Source organism: Ctenopharyngodon idella, chromosome 18 (genome assembly GCF_019924925.1).
Source record: "Ctenopharyngodon idella isolate HZGC_01 chromosome 18, HZGC01, whole genome shotgun sequence".
Lineage (NCBI taxonomy): Eukaryota > Metazoa > Chordata > Actinopteri > Cypriniformes > Xenocyprididae > Ctenopharyngodon > Ctenopharyngodon idella.
The window spans coordinates 24,295,461-24,318,837 of NC_067237.1; the positions used below are offsets into that span (position 1 = coordinate 24,295,461).

General features: G+C 35.2%; 1 protein-coding gene across 4 annotated transcripts in view; it reads left to right on the forward strand.

Moving 5' to 3' along the window:
- zc3h18 (zinc finger CCCH-type containing 18) overlaps window positions 1–23,377 on the forward strand; it is a 37,986-nt gene that overhangs the window by 4,693 nt on the left and 9,916 nt on the right. For all 4 annotated transcript variants that reach the window (XM_051870087.1, XM_051870089.1, XM_051870090.1 and 1 more), the window contains exons 4-9: window positions 4,723–4,877; window positions 4,978–5,073; window positions 5,379–5,536; window positions 5,692–5,721; window positions 5,881–5,992; window positions 6,298–6,578. In XM_051870087.1, the coding sequence (XP_051726047.1) occupies window positions 4,723–4,877; window positions 4,978–5,073; window positions 5,379–5,536; window positions 5,692–5,721; window positions 5,881–5,992; window positions 6,298–6,578 (832 nt within the window). The remainder of the gene's footprint in view (window positions 1–4,722; window positions 4,878–4,977; window positions 5,074–5,378; window positions 5,537–5,691; window positions 5,722–5,880; window positions 5,993–6,297; window positions 6,579–23,377) is intronic.

Sequence of the window (23,377 nt, forward strand, 5' to 3'; positions counted from 1 at the left end):
CTTTTTTCATTTGAAATGTATGTGTCTTTCCAAAAAAGAACTCTTGGAGACTCCAAAAGGACACCAAATAACCAAATGATATAAGGAGTCCATATAATTCATACATTTATGCTCATCAAGGCATATATGAAAAAAAATTACAGAACAAAACTTTTCAGAATTCAGTGTACAGTATGTGTACAGTGCAACAGCAAAGAGCTTGTTTAGAGCTTTTTAGAGCTTGTTTACGTTTTAGACATGTCAAGTTGCGATATTGAACAGGACCACATAGAGAGAATGAAACCCCTAAACCAACCGCCTTGACCTGACTGCATTATATACCTACTACAGTACACGGATCACTTCAGACTTACTAAAACAATGTGAATGTACTGAAATGCAGGGCTCGACAATAAGGACTGCCCGATGGCCCGGGGCCAGTGTGAACGATGCTCGGGACAGTAGACGGAACCGTCACTTGCCCGATCGGGCCAGTGCTGTAGGGTGTGCGATATATATCGTCTATGATATCGTAATGGTTGATTTAACGGTCTGAAATGATCGAGTATGTCCCTCACTTTACAAAAAACAACAAAAACATCCATAGTGCACGCATGCACTACGTGACGGAGTCTAGTAGGTTAGTAGGTTAGTGCGCGTGTATATTTAGAGTGTACGCATTCACTGCGTGATTTAGTCTCCTAAAATGCCTTTAGAATGACCCAGAATTTAAGATAATGGGCAAAAATGACCCTGTATATCTTTTATATTTATATAATTTAATAATTTAATAGTTAACCAATATTACACAGAGCGCTGTTTTTCTCCAAATATCAGCATGATTACAAATGTGATATTGATTTTATACAGCGTACAGTTTAATAAACAACTTAATATCAAGTGACTTACATTTTAGACAACAAATCGCTTGTTTCGCTCTATTTCGCCAACGAAAATAGTTCCAAACAAAGTCCACAGAATTGTTTTGAGTCTCTGAGCAACACTTCCTGAATGAATCAGCCGTTTGAAAGAATCGGTTGAATCTCAATGACTCGCTCATTAACAGTGATTCGCTGCCACCTACTGGCGGGTTTAATTTCACATTTAAAGTGTCTTCATTTTTTAAATAATTTCAAATAACAGTAGGCTATTCAACGTTTTATATTTTCAACATTTCAAAACATTATTTATGCATCTGTAACTGCTCTTGACTGACAAACTTTAATAAAGTTTAATCTATAGCTAAATAGTTATACATTAGATTACAATTTCTGTACCTGAAAATCTCCTGTTTAAACCTACATGAAAAACTTGAAAAGCACTGTTTATTTCATTTATATGTTAGTTCTGTTGTATTTATTTGTGCTATTACTCGTAATTTGAGTATTTGTTACTATTTTACTACTTACTGTTTATTGTTTAAATAACAATAGGCCTATTTAAAATTTAAGCGAGTTAATCTAGTAGCTTTTGGTGTCAATCTTATTTATTAAGGTTAAATGTAACAAAGACAACAAAAACAATAACTGGGCTTATTTTATAGGCCCATTTTCTTTTCTTTTACTTTATTAATTATTTGTTGTGGGGCCAGTGAAAATCTTGGCAGAGCAAGTAAAAATTTGAATAAAAAATCCTTAGCGTTGAGCCCTGAAATGTGTCTGTGTGTGCATGAATACAATGTGCAATCAGTGCATCGAGTGCACAAACAGTTTGTTTGCACATCATTAAAACTGACTCACCCGTGCTTACTGTACAACTCCTGTTCGTTACTGCAATTGGCTTTACCTTGATTACAATCCGCATCCATCAAAACTTTACTAGCGAGATGCTAGTTTGCTTTATCCGGCCGAGAAACATAGTTTGCCTATGATCTGGCCATACAGCGGTGGGATGTTTTGATGTTTCGTTGTCTGTATTTCACACAGCGTGATGCGTGAGGTCTCACGCTCTTCGGAAGCAAATACAGATTATGACAGCTTGTGTTTTAAACCTAAACAGACACTGGAATGAGTCACTGCAAGTCACTGTTCTCTCTGCCATCTCTGGTTTTCTTTACATTAGTGCCGTTTTGGACTGATTGTTTGAATGTATTCGCTTACTGGATAATTGGACTGAAAACTTTCCCGGAGTTTAGTGGCTTAAAATGATCAGATCGCAAACAGAGAAGCGAAATCTGGTTAAAGGGTTAGAAGAAATTTCAGCCTACCAGGGTTACAGGTGCTTGCGCCATTGTAGATGCTCGGTTTGATAAACTCCCGACTCCCAAGATCATCTAACTGTGTGATGTAGATACATACTGTACATCCATACATACAGTGCTGGGTGGTAACTGATTACATGTAATCTGGATTACGTAACATGATTCCAAAAATTGTTATATTTATATGTAATTAGATTATATAACATTTTAAAAGACTCGTAATCCGACTACAGTTACTTTTTTATTGATTACATGTTATTCTCACAATGGCAGTAAATTATTCATAATTCATTGATTCTCCCTACTACATTTTTATCTTTTAAATTTTACTTTTTAAAAAAGCCTACTGTTTACAGTATACATTCACAAGGTCTTCCAGGTTTGTGGAATTGCACACACAGATTAGACATTAGTTATCTGCCTGTCACTGAAAACTGAAAAATTTCATCACTGGATTTACAAAAATCATTTCACTTTTAGGAAGTGTTCTCAACATTGCAACATTACATATCTAATAAGCACCTGACCAACACATTAATTATGATTTGATCACTCAGTGAGTCATTTAACCATCTTTCAAACACTTTAAAATGTACAAATTTACATTATTTCATATTTACACGCAATGCTGGGATTCCCAACTATTTTGTCAGCTAAACCTCTGTGACCTAATATATTAACATAAAGTAACCCCTGAGATTTTAAGTTTAAGTTAGGTCAATAATAATAATAATAAATAATAATAGAATTGAGTTCATGGTTCTCTGATGTAGGTTAAGTTACATGACATCCAGGTAAACAAATAAAATAGTTTTTTTTTTTTTCTTATGGAGTAAGTGTTTTATTTTGATTTTTATTTTTAAATTATTTGTTTTAATTTTATTTTTTAATATTTTCATAAAACTCTCAAACCCCTGCATTTCCATCATGAACACCAGTCTGGGAAACCCTGAAAATATGTATAATATTTAAAGGATTAGTCCACTTTCAAATAAAAATTTCCTGATAATTTACTCACCCCCATGTCATCCAAGATGCCCATGTCCTTCTTTCTTCAGTCGAAAAGAAATTAAGGTTTTTGATGAAAACATTCCAGGATTTTTCTCCTTATAGTGGACTTCAATTGACTCCAAACAGTTGAAGGTCAAAATTGCAGCTTCAAAGAGCTTTAAACGATACCAGACGAGGAATAAGGGTCTTATCTAGCGAAACGATCGGCCATTTTCTAAAAAAAAAATCAAAATGTATGCGCTTTATAGGCACAAATGATCGCATCAGAAATGCTTCCACCAGAGCGCGATTCTGTATTCTTCAAAAAGCTTACGCTGAATGTCCTACGCCGTCCTTATTCAACTTACGGAACGAACGTGGCGTCAGTTCCGTTTTTTCCGTAAGTTAAATAGGGAAGGCGTAGGACATTTAGCGTAAGCTTTTTGAAGAATACGGAATCGCGTTCTGGTGGAAGCACTTGTGATGTGATCATTTGTGCCTATAAAGCATATACATTTTCATTTTTTTTTTTTTTTTTTTTTTTTTTAGAAAATGACCGATCGTTTCGCTAGATAAGACCCTTATTCCTCGTCTGGAATCGTTTAAAGCCCTTTGAAGCTGCACTGAAACTGTAATTTTGACCTTCAACTGTTTGGAGACCATTGAAGTCCACTATAAGGAGAAAAATCCTGGAATGTTTTCATTAAAAACCTTCATTTGTTTTCGACTAAAGAAAGAAGGACATGGGCATCTTGGATGACATGGGGGTGAGTAAATTATCAGGAAATTTTTATTTGAAAGTGAACTATTCCTTTAATGCACTTCATGTTGTTGATGACGAAGAATGGAATATATTTTCTTACTCTTCGTATTTTTATATCGTAGTACAAGATTATCCTATTCAAATCAATGTGATAAACAAGTTAGTTCAAGAATAATCAAAAAGTAGTCATATTATATTACCTTAAATGTGTAATGTAATGGATTACGTTGCTAACTACAGTTTTTGTCATGTAATTTGGAATCAGTAACGACTACAATAAGTAATTTACCCAGCACTAGGCTGTCAAGCGATTAAAATTTTTAATCTATTAATTACATGATGTGCTGATTAATTAATTGCTGAGAAATTACCCCCAAAAGATAACTTTAAATCATTATTGTGTAAAATAAGAAAAGCATTAAATAGACATTACAAAAAGTAGCTTTAGAAAGAAATTTACACACATTTTTAGGCTACAATGGTCATGATTTTTCTTTTCTTTTCAGAAGCTGCATCTGAATTGGTATTTAGATATATTTACAGACCGAAACAGTTTGTTTACTAACATTTTTGAACAGGTCGTCTTTTATGGTCCGCAAAAGAACGAAAGTTATACAGGTTTGAAACTACATGAGGGTGAGTAAATATAAATAAATAAAATTCTCCATCACGCAGGGAGTTGTTGCCCTCTTTCATGTTCGTCACCAATCAACGAGTCCACCTTTTTGTACCTTCATGGGCTGCTCAATATATTTAAATATCACTATTTCTTCTCTCTGGTCTCTGACAGGTAACTGCACATGGGGCATGATCTGTAGGTTCATCCATCCAGGAGTCAATGATAAAGGCAATTATTCCCTCATTTCCAAGCCAGACCCCTTCTCTCCTAACGGAGCTCCTCCTGGAGGTGGAGGACCTCACCCCCTCATGCCTGCTAACCCCTGGGTATACATCCTTTTTAACTAATTTTCTATTATTTTGTTTCTTCCTGAATTAAAATTAAGTTTAAATTTCAACTCAACATTTGAATCTTCTTTTCTTTCAGGGAACCCCTGCCGTAGAAGAGTTGCCTCCCCCTCCGCCTCCTCTAGATCCTCCGGTGGAGAGCGCCTGGGAAAGAGGCCTTAGACATGCCAAAGAGGTACAGTCTTCACCACCTTACTTTTTATTTTCAACAATTTAAAAAGGACCATTTCTAGGTAATTACTAGTAATATTATACTGGCTTTGTTTTCGGGGCAGAACTCCTCCATTCAAATGAGTCTTTAGTGTGTTCTGCAGTGGTTTTGTGATCGCAATGTGTCTTTGTAACTGAGATAGCATATAATATATGTATTTTGATACTCAGGCTATGCTAAGTATGATCCTTTCATTAAGTATGAAAGACATGTTAAGTTTCCAGTTGAATTAAACTGTTCCAACTCATAAAACTCTGCTTTCCCTTTAGGTGTTGAAAAAAGCCACCATCCGTAAAGAGCAGGAACCAGATTTCGAGGAAAAACGTTTTACCGTAACCATAGGTGAAGATGATCGAGACTTTGACAAAGAAAACGACTTCTTCAGGGAACGTGGTTATCGCATAACCAGAGAGATCAGAGATGCTGGGTAAGAAACCATAACTTAGAGTGAATCTCTTCCGTTCATTATCTTTGGTCACTGATAAGTTTCTGCTGGTTCATTAAAGAGTTAGCTCACCCAAAAATTCTGTCATCATTTACCCATACTCTAATTGTGATCCTTTTTCTCTCTCTGTATTGCAGTGATATTGAGTTCAGAGATCCAGGTTATGGGTGAGTACTATAAATGAAATGCTTCCCTTCAATACAAAGTGTAACTGACTATATATATATATATATATATATATTATAACTTGTAGCCCCTCACTATTCATTTAAATCCCAGTTTATCACTCTTCCCAACTGTATATTTAACAACTGTTTCTGTTGTAGTGATCCATATGGTGACCCATACTACGATTATGAGATGGAAGCTTTTTGGCGAGGAGGCCAGTATGAGAATTTCCGAGTGCAGTACACAGAGACCCCACTGCCGTACTACCCTGTGAGTACATACTGATGTAGTGTTCATCCGTTGTCATCGTTTATTGTTATTTCTTCCAAAGGGCTTTTAGCATAAAACTAAAATGCAAAGTTACTTATGCTGGATCTTTTAAATATGTACAGTATGCATGTACATGATGTATTGGCTAAATTATGAGACATGAAAGTTAACACTAAAATATGTGTATTATACAAAAATTGTTGACCATTCAGTGCTGCATTTGAGTAGAACAAAGTATTCCTGAGAGCTGTGTACCTGTATTTGTATTACTGAACAACTGAGAATTTTTTTCTTTTGTGCATCAGGACCGAGAGCGGGATCCACGCGAGCGTCACCGGGAGAGGGAACGGGAGCACGAAAGAGACCACCGTGAGAGGGAGCGCAGGCAGAGAGAGCGGGAAAGGGAGAGAGAACGGGAACGGGAGAAAGAGAGCCGGCGAAGGAAGGACGAATGGGAGAGGGATCGTCTGAAACGGGACGAAAAGGAGGGAAGGCCGAGAGAGCGGCCTCCCAGAGAGCCGCGGGAGAAAAAGGATGAGAAGGAGAAGCCACTCAAACCACGTTCGCCCACAAACATGCCACCCAGGTCAGTTTCAAGCTTCCTTCAATCTTAGATGGAACGAAGAGGTCACAAACGGTCCAGTGCATATTGTGCAAAACTGATAAAATCTGCCCATTCCAGTTTGATTGCCTGGATGCCTCTTTTGGGGATACAGATTTTTAGTAGTTTTTGAAGTCTGGTGCAATGAGTGCACCTGAATTAGTAGAAATAGCTGTATTTTGTAAAAGTGTGAAATGTTTAAGTTCATTTGGTTCTTCTTTTTGGATGGATGGAAATTCTGGCCACAAGTTCTACATGCATTTCTGCTTATTTCTTTGAATTTAAAATGCAGCAGTTTCTGTGAATGATTCTATAGAAAACACCAGTGAGCGTCCCCTTTTTGTATGTTGGTCTTATTGTGGTAGTATCAAATTCAGATTTAATTGTGACAAACTGTGGTTATTGTTTTGCATGTTGGTCATACTGCCTCTTCTGTCTTAGTGAGAAGTTTCTTTTCAGATAAGCTACAATGTACACTAGATTTCATGTTGATAGGGTTGTCAAAAAAGTACTGGTACTTCGATACCAAATCGATACTTAAACTTAAACATAACTGTACCAGCTTTTCTGCAGTATTGGTAGTACTGTCTTTGTAGTCAATTACAATGGCCAATCAGAGGCGTTTAAGTTGGTCAGAATCCACTCAATACACTAGAGTTTGTTCAGCGTGAGTGCTGCAAGCTCGCAAATTGTTTTGTTATAACCAACAAAGTATAAGAGATTCATTGTGCAATATAGACAAACGGGAGTTTTTACTCAGTCAGTGAGCTTGCGCTGCGGCTAAACTGAAGTGACATCAGCTTCATTAGCTATGTTTCCATCCACCTATTTTGGGATATTGCACATATAAAAATGTGTGCTCAATTGAGGTGGATACATTTTTTTTTTTTTTTAATGCGATAAGTTTAATTTGCTGAAATTCCTTGATACACATCAAGTCATGTGACTTTGCATGATGGGACGACATAACTGGACTTAGCAGCGGACCGATCTCATTGTACAGCATCCGAAATGTTGTTTTGGTCATTCTGAAATGCCTTAGCCAAAGTTTGTCTTCAAAGTGGTTCGGTAGAATTACCTTCCAGAACTGTCTTAAACGACTGTGTTCTCAAACAGCAGGCATCTGCCTCCGAAAGCAAGATAACATGACCGCGTTTATTGCGTTTTGTCTGCATGCTCTGAGGCGTGAACTAATTTATTATATATGAAAAAAGACCCACAGTGGCTTCTCTTACTGCAGCAACTTAGTTTTTTCTTAATGACTTTTTCTTACTGATATCTGCCGCCAGTTCATCAAGAAGAGAAGATTTTGTTCTTTTCGTCTCGCTGGATGGAAATGGTGCTTTATTCCCAAATGTTTTATGTGATATTGCAAGTTAAATTTGCAACTTTGGATGAAAACCTAACTATTAGATATAAAGTGAGCACACTCTGCTCGCTTTCTGTATATAACCCACTCATAATTTGAATAAAGTTTTATTTGCTGCTAAGTACACAAGTTTCAGAAGTGACATCCAAAGTGGAATTGAATCTGATATTGTGATGTTTGACAGCACTAATGTTTTAATGTATTATTTACTTATAATCATTAATGGCATTAAAAATTTACTACTTTTATTTATTTTATTTAAAATTTTCAAATAGTTCAATAAAAAATGAAAAGAAAATAGTTAAGAGTTTTTGCTGTGATGCAGAAATTGGTACAGAGGACCGTGAAATTTGACTGCCATTGGTACCGACTACTGAAATTTTGGTACTGTGACAACACTAGTCAACAGGCTGGCTTAATGAGAGTAAGCCAAATCTGCATTTCTGGAACTGAAAATCCATTGATTCTTATTTCTACTGACACAAAGTTTGTCATTTCAGTCCAAATTGTGGAGTTGAGGAACTGAAGAGTAGAAATTATAGTATTTATTTAAAAAGTGAAAGGTATGGAAGGTATGCGCGGAGGTGTGGAAATACATATGTTGACAGGCAGGTAGAACATCGTATTATTGCATTCAGACTGAACATTTTTTGGTCCTGAGACTTCCACAGAAGATATATGTACATGTTTTAATATTTAGACACTTCTATTATTGATTGCTATTAGGATGTGAAGAGTTTCAACCAGTGTAATAATAAAGTGTTTATAAAACAAATTGACTACCCTAACTTTAATGGACATAAAATTAATTTAAAACACAGCTTTGGCCTAAATTCACATTATTTTAACTCCTTGTGGAAAGCCCTGCAGGGTGACTTTTCTTAGATCACTTGCACTGTAAGTTGCAATTGTAAGTTGAACACGCATTCTAGGTCTTCTGGCATTCTGGTATTTCCTGACATTATCACAATAGGCTTTTCAAGTTGGGTTTATTTCCCCTCACTGTAATTTCTTTATCACTATATTCACTTAACCACAGATCAGATTGCATATTTGATTATGGTCACTTTATGGGAAATTTCCTGGCCACACCAGTGCTGCTCTTTTGACCCTCTACGTCATGTCAGCTCTCATTTTTCCTGGATTAAAAAAAAAAAAAAAAGAGATTCACATTTCATTAATTAAGCCAAGATCCCACGCAACAAATTTCCGGCTCACTTGAGTAAATCACTTGTGTTCTCAGAATTCTGCAAAGGGAGACAGTGAAATGCATGAATCTGTCCCATGATAGTTGCACAAGTCATTTACCGGGCAGGCTAGGGAGAAATTCACACCTAGTTTGTGTGACTTCAAAGAACGCTGTTGTGTCTCAAATTTCTAAACTTCATGTAACTGATGTAACTCCCCCCATTTCGTGTGAATTTAACAATTTGGTCAGCTTGAAAAATGCATGATCATACTTTCTGCCCCTATGTCTTTGATCTATAAACATGGAGTTTCAGTTCCACTGAGCTTATTTGATGTAAAGTGACAGTAAAGTGCCTGTTTCATTGTCAGTGTTGGCTATTGAATACAGTATTGTCATTTGTGTAGGAAATAAGGCTGCTTATGGACAACAATACTGCCTTTTGTTCATTAAAACTGAAGTTTGTAATTTTTCATTGCTCAAATACTTTCTCCTATCATTGAACGATATGCGGAGACAAATATTATTGTAATATATAAATACATATTATATTTGAATATAATTAAAAAATATATATTTATAATTGTGTGTGTGTGTATGTATATACTGGTGTGTGTGTATATATTAGAGATGCACCAATACTAAATTTCTCTTCCAAATGCCGATAGCCCATAATTCAGAATAAAATCTGCCAATACCGATAGTTTAAAAAAAAACAACAAAAAAAAAAAAACTAGGGTCTCTCACTAGGGTTCCTCAGTGATCCTCCAGGGGGGCCGCGAGATAACTTAAAAATAATTTAAATATATTAATATACTTCATTAATTTATTTATTTATACGATACATTAAATTAAGTAAAAAATACATTTAAAACAAGGCACAACCTCTCTCGTACGTATTTTTTCAGATCAGCCCAGGCCGTTTCTCATCATGCTGCTGTGAAATAGGCTACAGACTGAACGGTGGCTCAAAACGCAAACTAACTCTCTCGGTTGGAAAAAGAAGAGCAGTGTCGCTAAGAAGGTTTTGATGGATGACGATTACAGTGACATACAGGAGTCGTACATAAGGCATGCGCGAGTCCGTTATTATGTGCAAACAAACCGCGCGTGCGCTCTCGACTCACTGATCGCTATAACATTGTATTTCTGCATGAACACAGTTCAATATATTCACGTAGTTTTTCAAATTAATGTACTGTGAGTGTTTTATAACGGATGCTCACCGAACAAGCGTGTTTTGGAGAAGTTTGTGTGGATCAGTGGTGTTTACTAATTTTGAATGGATCCGCATAGTATTTAAATTCAGTCCTTTGGTATCTCCCTGTGGTCTTGTTTGGTATGGCAGGTTGACTTGTGCTTATTTGTTTAAGTTACTTTATAACTTAGCAGAGTAAGTACTTTTAAGTTGGAAAGAATATCTGCAAAGTATGTTTGCAAAAAAGAACTCTGAAGGTTTAACTCTATCTTGAGTTACATCTTTAAAGATATAATAACATGGGGTTGAAAAGGAGGCTAATAACACTACAATACGAATGTTTTTGTGAATTAAAAAAAAAAGGGGGGGGAGGTGGGCCATGCAGTATTGATTCGGAGAGATGGGGGGCCTTGGTGTAAAAAAGGTTGGGAACCACTGCTGTAAACTATACAGGGAACCCTCTCATTTGGTACATTACTATAATATTTGGGGTGGGAATCTTTAATAGGCATCTCACGATCCGATTCCAAAATGATTCTTGATCTACTTTTTTTTTTTTCTTATAAAGCTGGGTGCACACTGTGCTATTTATAATAGTCCTTTACGATTGTTGCTTGTCAGACTGTATGAACATGACCCTCATGTCACACTGTAGGATCTCAGCTGTCATTTGTGTCAGACTGTACGACAGTCAAGACGCGTTAAAAATGAACGCGTGCTTGAAAACTTGTCCAGAGTATTACATCAACCCATACACATTCGGTGACAGTGAACTGCATTACATGCGGGACTGAAATGGTGGCTAACAAAGAAATCCCTACCGTTAATTTTGATAATGGCTTGTCTTGAAAAACAAAGTCAATTTGACGTTCATCGTAGGAGAAGTCAGACCGCAGCACTGTGCGCCAAATCTTCTGACACTGCCAGAATTTAGTCGGAGGTAAAATTTGATCGCAACGTTCATTAATCGGCTGTCGGTGAACATGTCAAACTAGCGATCAAAGACTACATATTTTAGGCTAGGATTATAGGAATCTTTTAGGATTTGCAAAATTTGTCTCAGACGACCAAATCATGGCCAAAATCGCACAGTGTGCACCAGCCTTTAATTAGTTTACCGACTTGAAAATCTTAAAATGGTGGTGACGCAACTGGAGAAAGAGAGAACGCGCACGGAGCTGAAAGGGCTTGAATGAAGTGCATTTGGCGCTTGATAAAACTACTAGTGAATATAGCGCTGAAATGTCATTACCACAAACGATCCTGTGTGCTTTTAATCACGCCGTGATTAAGATGTTTTTTTTTTTTTGTTTTTTTTTTGCGGATGGGTTGTGGGGGCTGGGGGCGGTGGGGAATCACGATGCCGGCTCAACATCTCGATGGACGATGACCGATGGACGATGTGTGTGTGGAGGACTGTGTTTGTCCACCATGACCGAAGGCCATTTTTGACCCAGGAAAAAAACCCAGGGGAAGTGTACAGCAAACCAGTTTATTTTCAGTGGCACTGATTAGCAGTTATTTCCTTTCGTGTGTGTAATTGTGCAACATTTGCTCTATATGATGTAAGTCTTTCAAGGTAGGATTTTTTCATTTAATATCCTCATGAAATTTGTCAATGCTGTGTAAATGAAGCCTCTGCAACTAGCAAATGTTGCATGAATTTGGAAGTACTACATAGCTTGGTATTACCTGCAATACAGGTGAAAGTTTGATCTATTTGGTGACTGTTGTTACGTCTTAAAAGGAGCTGACGTAAAATGAATGACATAAACATTCATTATAGTAGCAAGCATGTGATCATGAAACAAGGGAATTTTTTGGCTTGGCAAATGAATAAAGGAAGGAAATCATTAAACCTGGATGTTCACCGTGTGAACCATTTCCCAGGCGTGGTGAAGACAGGAGTTTGATCTTAGATATTGCCTATGTTTGCTCACAAATAGCAACTCCCTGTGACGTTGAAAGGTGTGCATGATCACCGTTTCAGGCTTTACCTGAGTGTGTCAAGCCAAGGGTTTTTTTTTTTTTTTTTTTTTGTGCGTGTGTATGTGTCTTCATAATGTTGGGTCATTGCTACTCATCTTAAGATACAGACTGATTTGTTTAAGGAAATTGACATTTAAAATGGCAATAATGGAAATGCAATGCCATTTCATAACTGAAACTGTACGTCAATACCGCATTTGACTAACTGATGATGGGTGATTATGATCAAAATATCACAGTATGAATAACTTTTTTTCACAATAATGATAGATTATGATAGTTATTTTTTGTTAAATAAGAATAACAATAGGACAAATACAATATAGCAAAACATTTTCAGGTTGGTGTCTAACAGAAGAAATAGTATAGAAATTGAACAGTCAAATATGTATGAAATATGTGTTTCAGTCAAATATGTTATTCAGTTAATTTCTTTTGTTGTACATTAGGCTCAGGCAGAGGTGGGTAGAGTATCCAAAAACTGTACTCAAGTAAAAGTACAAGTTCTTATAGAAATATTTACTCAAAGTAAAAGTGAAAGTAATAATCTTAATAGTTACTTGAGTAAGAGTAAAAAAGTATCCAAAGAAAAACTACTCAAGTAGCTAGTTACTAGTTACTATATATATATATATATATATATATATATATATATATATATATATATATATATGTATATGTATATGTATGTGTGTGTGTATATATGTATATAATATATAATGTACACTACCGCTCAAAAGTTTGGGATCGGTAACATTTTTAATGTTTTTAAAAGAAGTTTCGTCTGCTCACCAAGGCTGCATTTAATGCAGAATACAGTAAAAAGTAAAAACTGCTCAGTAAAAACAGTAATATTGTGAAGTATTACTACAATTTAAAATAACTGTTTTCTATATTAAAATATTTTAAAATGTAATTTATTCTTGTGTTGGCAAAGTTGAATTTTCCGCATCATTACTCCAGTCTTCAGTGTCACATGATCCTTCTAATATGCTGATTTGCTGCTCAAGAAACATTTGTGTGCAATTGTACAAAATATTTGTGTACAATATTTTTTTGTTCAGGATTCTTTGATGAATAGAAAGTTCAAAAGAACAGCGTTTATTTGAAATAGAAACTTTTGTAATATTATAAATGTCTTTACTGCCACTTTTGATCGATTTAATGCATGCTTGCTGAATAAAAGTATCAATTTCTTTTCAAAAAAATAAAAATTCTTACTGACCCCAAACTTTTGAACGGTAGTGTATAATGTTAAAAAAGCTTTGTATTTCAGATAAATGCTGTTCTTTTGAACTTTCTATTCATCAAGGTATCCTGAAAACAAAAAAGTACACAACTGTTTTCAACATTGATAATAATCATAAATGTTTCTTGAGCAGCAAATCAGCATATTAGAATGATTTCTGAAGGATCATGTGACACTGAAGACTGGAGTAATGATGCTGAAAATTCAGCTTTGCATCACAGGAATAAATCACTTTGTAAAATGTATTCAAATAGAAAACGATTATTTTAAATTGTAGTAATATTTCACAATATTACTGTTTTTACTGTATATTTAATTAAATAAATGCAGCCTTGGTGAGCAGACGAAACTTCTTTTAAAAACATTAAAAATATTACCAATCCCAAACTTCTAAGCGGTAGTGTCTATATGTATACAAGAATACAATAGCATGTTATTATTTAGATAGATATTTAAATTATTATTATTATTATTATCATAATTAGATATCTTTTCAACAAACACAGAAGAAACTAGCATTATTTCTGGCATTTGTAGCCCGAATATCATTGCATGTCCTTTGCTTTGTATAATAATAATGTATACAGCTACATTTAAAAGAAGAAAGAGAGCAAAATCTTTACATGTGCTCGCGCTCCAAACTGTGAAGAACATGTTGCAGAGCTCATAACCGCTGAACATAAACAATGATTAAAGACACAATGACGGATCTTCTTCTGTCTGTTCTCCAAAATGTGATCAAATGTATATTTCTGCAGGCGACTGTAAACTGGTTAACTGTGTCTACATAAAGGCATTCATTTTCAAGACGAACAGGTCGCCGGCGCCACCACTGCGCCATAGACCACCCAAAAATTACCGCGGGATGGTGGGTGTTCATTTCATACTCTCTGGTAGCTTATTTAATGTATAAATTAAGATATATGTCCAAAAAACGGTAAAGAAATGCTACATACTTTGTTATCGTGGCGTAATAATCTATTTGGTTGAAAAATGTAGGCTATTGACTGTATGAATTGAAATCAAATGAAATCGATACCTGTGGAATTGTTCAACTAATAAAGATCTTCATCACTGGCAAATAATAGGATGCATTTGCAGATTTGCTTTTAATTGACTGTAGGTCCACTGACGCTTCATCCAGTGCTCCGAGTGAGAAACCGCTTCAGACGATTCAGTGCGTGCAGGAGCTGAACAAATCATTCAAACTGATTCGCGAACCAATTTAGACAGTTTTGCCAACTTGTTTGATCAAGTCTTTGAACGGAATCGACTCAAAAGAGCGATTCATTTGTGAATGGGGCATCGTTCATGGAAAAAAGAGACAGCGCGCTTGGAATAAACAATGCATTTCTTAACATGTATAGAGTATTGCATTAAAATAAAGTAACGAGAGGAATGTCACCCATTGTAGCGAAGTAAAAGTACAGATTTTTCATTAGAAATATACTCAAGTTAAAGTAAAAGTACCCACATTTAAATCTACTCTAAAAAGTACAAATTTTCCAAAAAAAATACTCAAGTAGATGTAACGAAGTAAATGTACTTCGTTACTACCCACCTCTCGGCTCAGGTATATTAGGCTGCTGTCACTTTAAGACCGAATGCATGGATCCAATATATTGACGCACTTCAGATTTTCTCCAGTTTGTTTACAATAATTTAAGACATATCAACTGTTTACAGGCCACGATAGGCATTTTTGACATAATTATAAGTGTATTTGAGCATTCAAGCACAATAGACTAGGAAAAAAAAAAAAGAACTCGATTTAGTACTCTGCTTTCTGTGCACGTTTCTGTCTGTCTGTCTATAAGTCAGTGTGAATACGGGTTTTTTTTTTTTGTTTGTTTTTTTTTTTCCAAAAATGGTTGCACTTAGTAACACTTTAACATCAATCATGTTATGCACTTTTTCTCATTCATGCATGTTTCTTTACCAATGTGCCAATAACTTTAAGTACTATGGTGTGCAGTTATTAGGGCTACATGATATATCGTTTCAGCGTCGCAATGTGTGCACCCACGATAGCCACATCACAGGATGTGTGATGTCAAGTAGTGATCAAGTAGGGACCCGTGAACCATACGGACCAGGCCCGCATGTGATTTGCGGATTAATTGAAAAGTTTAACCATCATAAAGTGAAAGTTTATCGTTCGCGTGTGTTTTTAAGTCCTGTCAGTTTAAACATTCAAGTGAGTTTAAAGCATTGAATGGACGCATACACGCACATTTGTCAAAATGCCTATATCCTCGTAAACAGTCACTTAATGTTTTAAGTGAACATAAATAATTGAGAAAGAAAACGGATGCGTATCATTATCGGATCTGTGCATTTGGTCTTAAAGTGACAACAGCCTAGTATACCTGCTGCCTTCTGTGTCATTAATTTTATTCAAACAAAAAGACAAAGAAAAAAATCACTTTTGTAGCTTTTAACAAAGATTAGATTTCATTTTTTACTGTGAAGTCTATGCAGTGTTATTTTACATTTGATTATTCAATTTCTGTGCCTGAATACTGTTAGACTTACCTAAAAAACATTAAGCACTGTTTAATTCCTTTATCTTTTTTTTCTATTGTATTTATTTATGCTTGTAATTTGTTTAGTATTTTCTATGCAGATGCACTCCCTTACAAATTCATTCTTGAATGATTATTTCCAAATTGAGCCAAGTCCTCTGGTGAAATTGTTTCCATATCACAATATATATCGCAGAAAAACAAAATATCACTTTTTTCCAATATCATGTAGCCGCAGCAGTTATATTTACATTTCGTGATGTATGCAATATAGTAGAATCTCTATTGATAGACATTTCATATTGTCATACCACCCAACCCTAACAGATACTGTATTAATTATGCAAATATTTGTGGATTTATTTAACAAGCGTTTTTAAAAATCATTTTAAACTCTTTTTATTACATGAAATGCAATGCAAATCAATATTTGCCAAGAAACCCCCCAAATGAAGATAATTTAAAGTTTTTGCATTGTTTTTGCATTAAATAGACGTTAGAAAAATGGCATTAGAAGTTTGTTTTTCCATGTCATTCAACACTGGCCTACAGTTTATAGCAATCCATTTTGCAATTAAAAAGTGTTAATTGTGTAAGCGTTTTTATTGCATTAAATGCTTTTAAATTGTCAGTCGTAATCAAAATATATGTTTTTGTTTTGTTTTTTCAAATGGAAATGTATTTTTATGGAATCAGGATTGTCCAAAGATGTGGAGAGGCCAGAAGAGGAATTGATCCTGGTTCTCTTTTTCATTGTGTTTCTGTCTGGTATATTCCTCTGTGTCGCCCCCTCCATTGTTATGTATAGATCTTTTGTTCTGCTTCTCCTTAATTTGTATCATTCGGCTGTATGTGATATTCCAGACTTCATCATAATGTCAGGGCATTTTGAAATACTAATTGAGCTGTTGAATGGTTGTGTCCTGAGTGTGATCGTTGACTTAGCAGTTACTCTGTGGTTTTCACCACTTTACACGTAGATGTACTCTACGCTGTCTTTCATTGTCACGTTTTCTTGTGTACTTAAACATTTTTCACCGGTGGAGGAAAAAAAAAAAGAGAAATGTGAAAGGAACTGGAACTATGCCAAGTCAAGAATAAAATAAATGGAGGTAAAAAATCAAAACAAAACCTATTGTTGTCCTATTCATAGCACAGATCGGTTTAATATGCAATAAAACAGGTTATGTTGTTTGCCTGTTTTTGTCAGACAGCTCTTGCAATACTGGAATTGTGCTTCTTGTGCGTCATTTTTCATGTTGCTATTGTAGGTTTCATCATTGTACGTCACAATGGTGATAAATCGATATAAAGGCTGAAGTGATGAAATGACTGATATTTTCATTCAGATTTGTTCTTTGTAAACATGAGTAATGTCAGAGAGTTTGTGTATGTAGAACTTGTTGATGCAGTTAGTTCACTGTCCAATTTTGTACACGTGGTTGGAACTTTTGTTGTTTACCTTGTCTTTCATATTCCAAAATATCCTGTTCACCTTCTTAATGTATGTTCCCCGCCTTATTAGGAACCATTTTTCTGTGCCAAAAATGAGGCAGAATTAATCAATGTAAAATTAATAAGAATGTACTCTACCTCCTTTTTGTCTATACATGCACATAATGTCCAGATTATGCCACAGGCTACTGCAAGTACCCAAAAATTGGTTTCTCTACTAGCATTCAAAATTTTGGTGTCACAAAGTTTTTAATAAAAAAAAAAAAAAAAAAAGTATACTTTTATTCTGTGAGGGTTGCATTAAATTGATCAAAGTGACAGACAGTAAAGACTTTAACGTTTTTATATTATATATATATATATATAAAAAATCTATTTAAAATAAATGCTGTTCTTTGAACTTTGAGGTTTCAGAACTTTCTATTCATTATAGAATTTGGAAAAAAATATATCTTGGTTTTCATAAAAAATATTAAGCAGCACAACTGTTTACAACTTCAATAATAAAAGGGTTTTTTTTTTTGAGCACCAAATCAACATATTAGAATGATATCTGGAGGATCATGTGAGACTGCAGTGATGACTGCTGAAAATTCCCCTTTAAAGTGACTATTTTAAATTGTAATAATATTTCACTATATTTCTGTTTTTACTGTATTTTCGGTCAGTTAAATTGGTAGTTTATATTGTAGTTGTTATAGTAGGTTACTTTATTCACATAAGTCTGTGTGATCTGCCTGAGCTGCATTGTTACAGCATGGTCCGAATACCATTTTTTTGAGCTTTGAAGCTTCGGAGGGAGGGGGCTGAACATATTCTTCTCTAATAAAGGCAGAGTAACGAGTAGAAATTTGGTGTGGCCACTTTAAGAGCTGCGCACTCCCGGTTGAACTGTCTGCATTGTATGTGCGACTCGAGCACCGCGTGTATGCGGGTTATTTCTGTTTTTCTGTTGCTCATTTGGAGTTATTGTCTTTTGTTAAGTAATGCTGTGGACGGCATAACATTTGCGACTGACAGTTACACGAGTTTCATGGGGAATAAAGCACCAGTTGTGAAATGTCAATCGCCTCCGTGAAGTTTGTCTGGTATCAGTAACTTAAGCTAAGTGAGCTATTCCTATTTGGTCCGTACACAACATGTTACAGCGGTTGTGTTGCTGCGGACACAAAGGAGTGCAGTGTCGCATTTGGTGCAATATGGACACGTGACACGTTCAGATTTAATAAACTTTTAATAAACTATAGAACAGCGAAATAAACTAGCTAAAACTGGCACGCCTCACGTGGGCAGGGCTTATATGCTCCGAGAACGGACACTGCACTAGTGATATGAAACGCACAGGTCTGTTAACAGCAATACTTCTAATAAGGTAGCCTAACATTTTTCTGACAAATCAGAAATTAGCAGCACAGCAATTAGACACAGTAACGGGTAACTTAGGCTATTTAAATAAAAGAAGGACTCAAAATAATTGAAAGAACTGTAATAAATAAAGAACACGTCGTCCCAGTAAAATCTCATGTTTGAGTTTTAACAAGCTCCTATATTTCGCAGTAGATTCATTTAGATTGATAATGACGGGTCAAAAGGCTAATATATTTTGTTTCTATTATTCTATTTTCCACAATGTCAAAGCAGCGCAGCTTAACCCAAAATACAAGCTCATGCAGTTGTGTGCTTCAGACAGAGAATACTCCAGTTGCAGGGAACACATGAGTAGGCTAAGAAGCAAATATATTTAAGTATAACAAGGTTGGGTTCCTTCAACTGTCCATCCTATTAAAAACGGCTAGGCTGTATAAGATAATTGTAAAAAAGAGTATTGTATTTCACCAGATTTTATAGTGTAAACATATTCAAGCGCGAATGAGAACCGTTTCGCGAGGGGGGTGCCAGGTGTGCGGGAAAACCCCCCCCAAAAAACCCCCGAATATTTGAATTCCAAAATTGAAAATAGAATACCAAGCCACCGAACGAATATTCGAATAAACGAATATTCTGGTTCTGCCCTAGTTACAGCCTGTTTTTCCTTAAGGCTTTCTTCCTGTGAGTCTGATTTTAGTACAGCACACCTTTATAACTTGCTCAAAGAGGAGTGACTGAAAGTTTCATCATCTGCTGAAGATTGTGTTACGCCTGTTTTTAGAGCAAGTTGGGTTCCTTTGATAAGGAAAACAATGCTATGACTTCAGTCCTAAATATTTAACACATTCTCCATTGTTCTCTGCAGGGATCAATTTCATGAGGGTCTAATGTTATCTCCACGCATAAAGCAATACATCACCAGAATAGCACAAGTGCATTTTTTAGGTGCAATTGATCTGCCTGATCAGATGAATGCAATACCAAAATGTTTTTGTTTTGTTTTTTGTTTTTTTTTATACAAAGGAAGTGAACGTGTTTTTTATCTGTGAAAAACATCTTGGATTAATCATGATTAAATATTTTAACTGATTGACAAGCCTACAAAAATAAAAAATCTATTTAAAATAAATGCTGTTCTTTGAACTTTGACGTTTCAGAACTTTCTATTCATCAAAGAATTCAGAAAAAAAGTATATCTTGGTTTTCATAAAAATATTAAGTAGCACAACTGTTTACAACTTTAATAATGAAAGGTGTTTTTTTTTTTTTTTTTTTGAGCACCAAATCATCATTAGAATGATATCTGGAGGATCATGTGAGACTGAAGTAATGACCGCTGAAAATTCCCCTTTAAAGTGACTATTTTAAATTGTAGTAATATTTACAATATTTCAGTTTTTACTGTATTTTTAATCAATTAAATTGGTAGTTTATATTGTAGTTGGAATTGTAGGTTATTTATTTATTTACATAAGCCTGTGTGATCTGCCAAGCTGCATTGTTACAGCCTGTTTTTCTTTAATGCGTTCTTCCTGTGAGTCTGATTTTAGTACAGCACACCCTTATAACTTGATCAAAGAGGCGTGACTAAAACTTTTGTTATCTGCTGAAGATTGTTCATATTCTAAAATATCCTGTTCACCTTCTTAACGTATGTTCCCTGCCTTATTAGGAACCATTTTTCTGTGCCAATAATGAGGCAGAATTAATCAGAATGTAAAATTAATAAGAATGTACTCTACCTCCTTTTTGTCTATGCACGCACATAATGTCCAGAATAAGCCACAGGTTACTGCAAGTACCCAAAAACTGGTTTCTCTACTTGCATTCAAAAGTTTGGTGTCACTAAGTTTTTAATTTTTTGTTGAAAGAAATTAATACTTTTATTCTGTGAGGGTTGCATTAAATTGATCAAAGGGACAGTAAAGACTTTACATTACAAAATTTTACCAACCTGACTTGATTGGTAGTGTATGTTGTAATTGGAATTATAGGTTATTTATTTACATAAGCCTGTGTGATCTGCTGAGCTGCATTGTTACAGCCTGTTTTTCCTTAAGGCTTTCTTCCTGTGAGTCTGATTTTAGTACAGCACACCTTTATAACTTGCTAAAAGAGGCGTGACTAAAAGTTTCATCATCTGCTGAAGATTGTGTTACGCCTGTTTTTAGAGCAAGTTGGATGCAATGACTTCAGTCCTAAACATTTAACACATTCTCCACTGTTCTCTGCAGGGATCAATTTCATGAGGGTTTAATTTTGTCTCCAAACAATACATCAAAATATTTTTCCAGAATGCAATACCAAAAATTTTTTTTCTTCTTTTTTTTTTTTTTTTTTTTTATACAAAGGAAGTGAACGTGTTTGTTATCTGTGAAAAACATCTTGGATTAATCATGATTTAAATATTTTAACTGATTGACAAGCCTACAAAAATAACTTAAATGTCTCCAATGATGTGCAAAACTACCTTAGCTGCTTTTTGAATGTTATGCATGCATTTTGCCAGGCCTATGACGTCAAGAACAATTCCATCACATGAACAAGGTTAGAAGTCAGGTATCACCCTGTTGACAGCTTGCTGGTTTTGATGAGATAAACACACCTGGGGCCATTTGACACATGCCCTCATGAAGCAATGATGAAATATTGTGGAAATCCTTATACATGTGCTGACATTTGGAAACATTCCACATAATATTTTGGAGATGTCATTGTTCTCCTCATAATGCATTGACCAAATGTATTGTTTATGCTTGTGTAGTAGTAATAAATTAATAACAGTTTAAAATGAGAGAAACTAAGATTTTTTTTTTTTTTTTTCATGTGCAGTCATTTAACACATTGCTATATAAACCTTGTCATTTGAATTATAAACGCATGTTTTTCCTTATTGTCAATTAGAAGTCTTCATGAATAGTATTCACAGTCCATTTTACTTCAGACTTATTACAAAGTGAAACAGGATATTAAAAAAAAAGTATGACTTTAAACTGTTAAATTTATATATATTTATATATATTAATATATTATTTTGTTACTTAATTGGATTTTTTTGAAGTGGGGAATTGCCATGTTACTGCTCTGCAATGAAGTATTTCTTCACGGAACGATGTTCTTCCTTTTTTTCCGTACAAACAGGAAATTAAAGGTGAGCTAAGATTCCACATCTAAAAATAGCTTAGGATGTCTGTTCTATTTTTAGGTACACTGCAATACTTAGTCTGCTTCAGGTTTGTTTAATTTGACATCACCCAGAAAAACATTCCAGGTCCTAGGCTCGGTCATGTTAGTCATTTAAAGGCATGCTTTAAGTGCACATGATGTGGAATGCCCTTAGATTAACTAATGCTGTAATGTAATGATCTTTAATTAACCAGAGGATTAATGAGCAACTTTTTCAAAAATTCCCTTTCTTTAACTTGTGCCTGAACTGCTTTTGTGAAAATAGAGCAGGAATATCCAGAGAAATGAAACTTGCATATGGGATTGCTGGAGGGCCAGCTGGTCAGGCGATATGACTGCTAAGGTCTACTTGCTGCATTTTATGGACTGAAACTCAGTGATGAACTTTTCTGACTGAGTCTGATTTAGCACAGCTCAAAATTGAACATCCACATGGGATTTATTGTAGAGCCAACAATAACCAAAAATATTAAGGCATAATTTAGAAATATTGATAACGGTTCTCATTTCTTTCAACCGAGGCACAGGGGAAATCTTGGGCTCTTCTGCAGGAAGTAAAGACACTTGAGATTGTAAACTAGATATCGAGTTGCCAGAAAATAAATGTTTACTTGGTGTGCTGAGCAGGAAGTGTGTAGGAAATATGAGGTAGTATCTCTATTTCATTGATGTCAGCTCCCTTTTCTAGTATGGTGTTTGAATGGTAGCCAACCAAAACTCAGGCATGTTACACTTGCTCGCGTGCATTAGGTCTTAAAGTGACAGCAGCCCAATAAAGCTGCTGCTTTTTCAATGTTAATCAAAAAACAAAAGACAAAAGAGAAATCATTCACTGCTCTTTTTGTATATTTAGTAGGATTAATCTATATTTAATTGATACAGTGAAGACACTAATGATACTACAGCATAGAGCTAATACATTTTTGAATAGCAGCTGACTAAATTAGGTTTTTAGGTCCAATTTGTGGGAACGAATGGGAAAGTCTTGCATGTACTTTTGGTTACAAAGGCTTACATAAACCAATACAAATGAAGAGACATTTGACACTTCTTATGAGAAGTGTGTTGGCAGCTCTAGCTTCCTGATGAGTACTTGGATGGCTTCCAAAGTCAGTGAAGAGAATATTGTCTGCTGCATTCATGTAAAATTACTTTGATAAACTGTCATTTGATAAATATTCACGACAGTTTACAGTTGTTTTACAAGAAGAAATTCAATTTGAAAATGTCTTTTATCACTGTTGCAACTCCACCTCGCT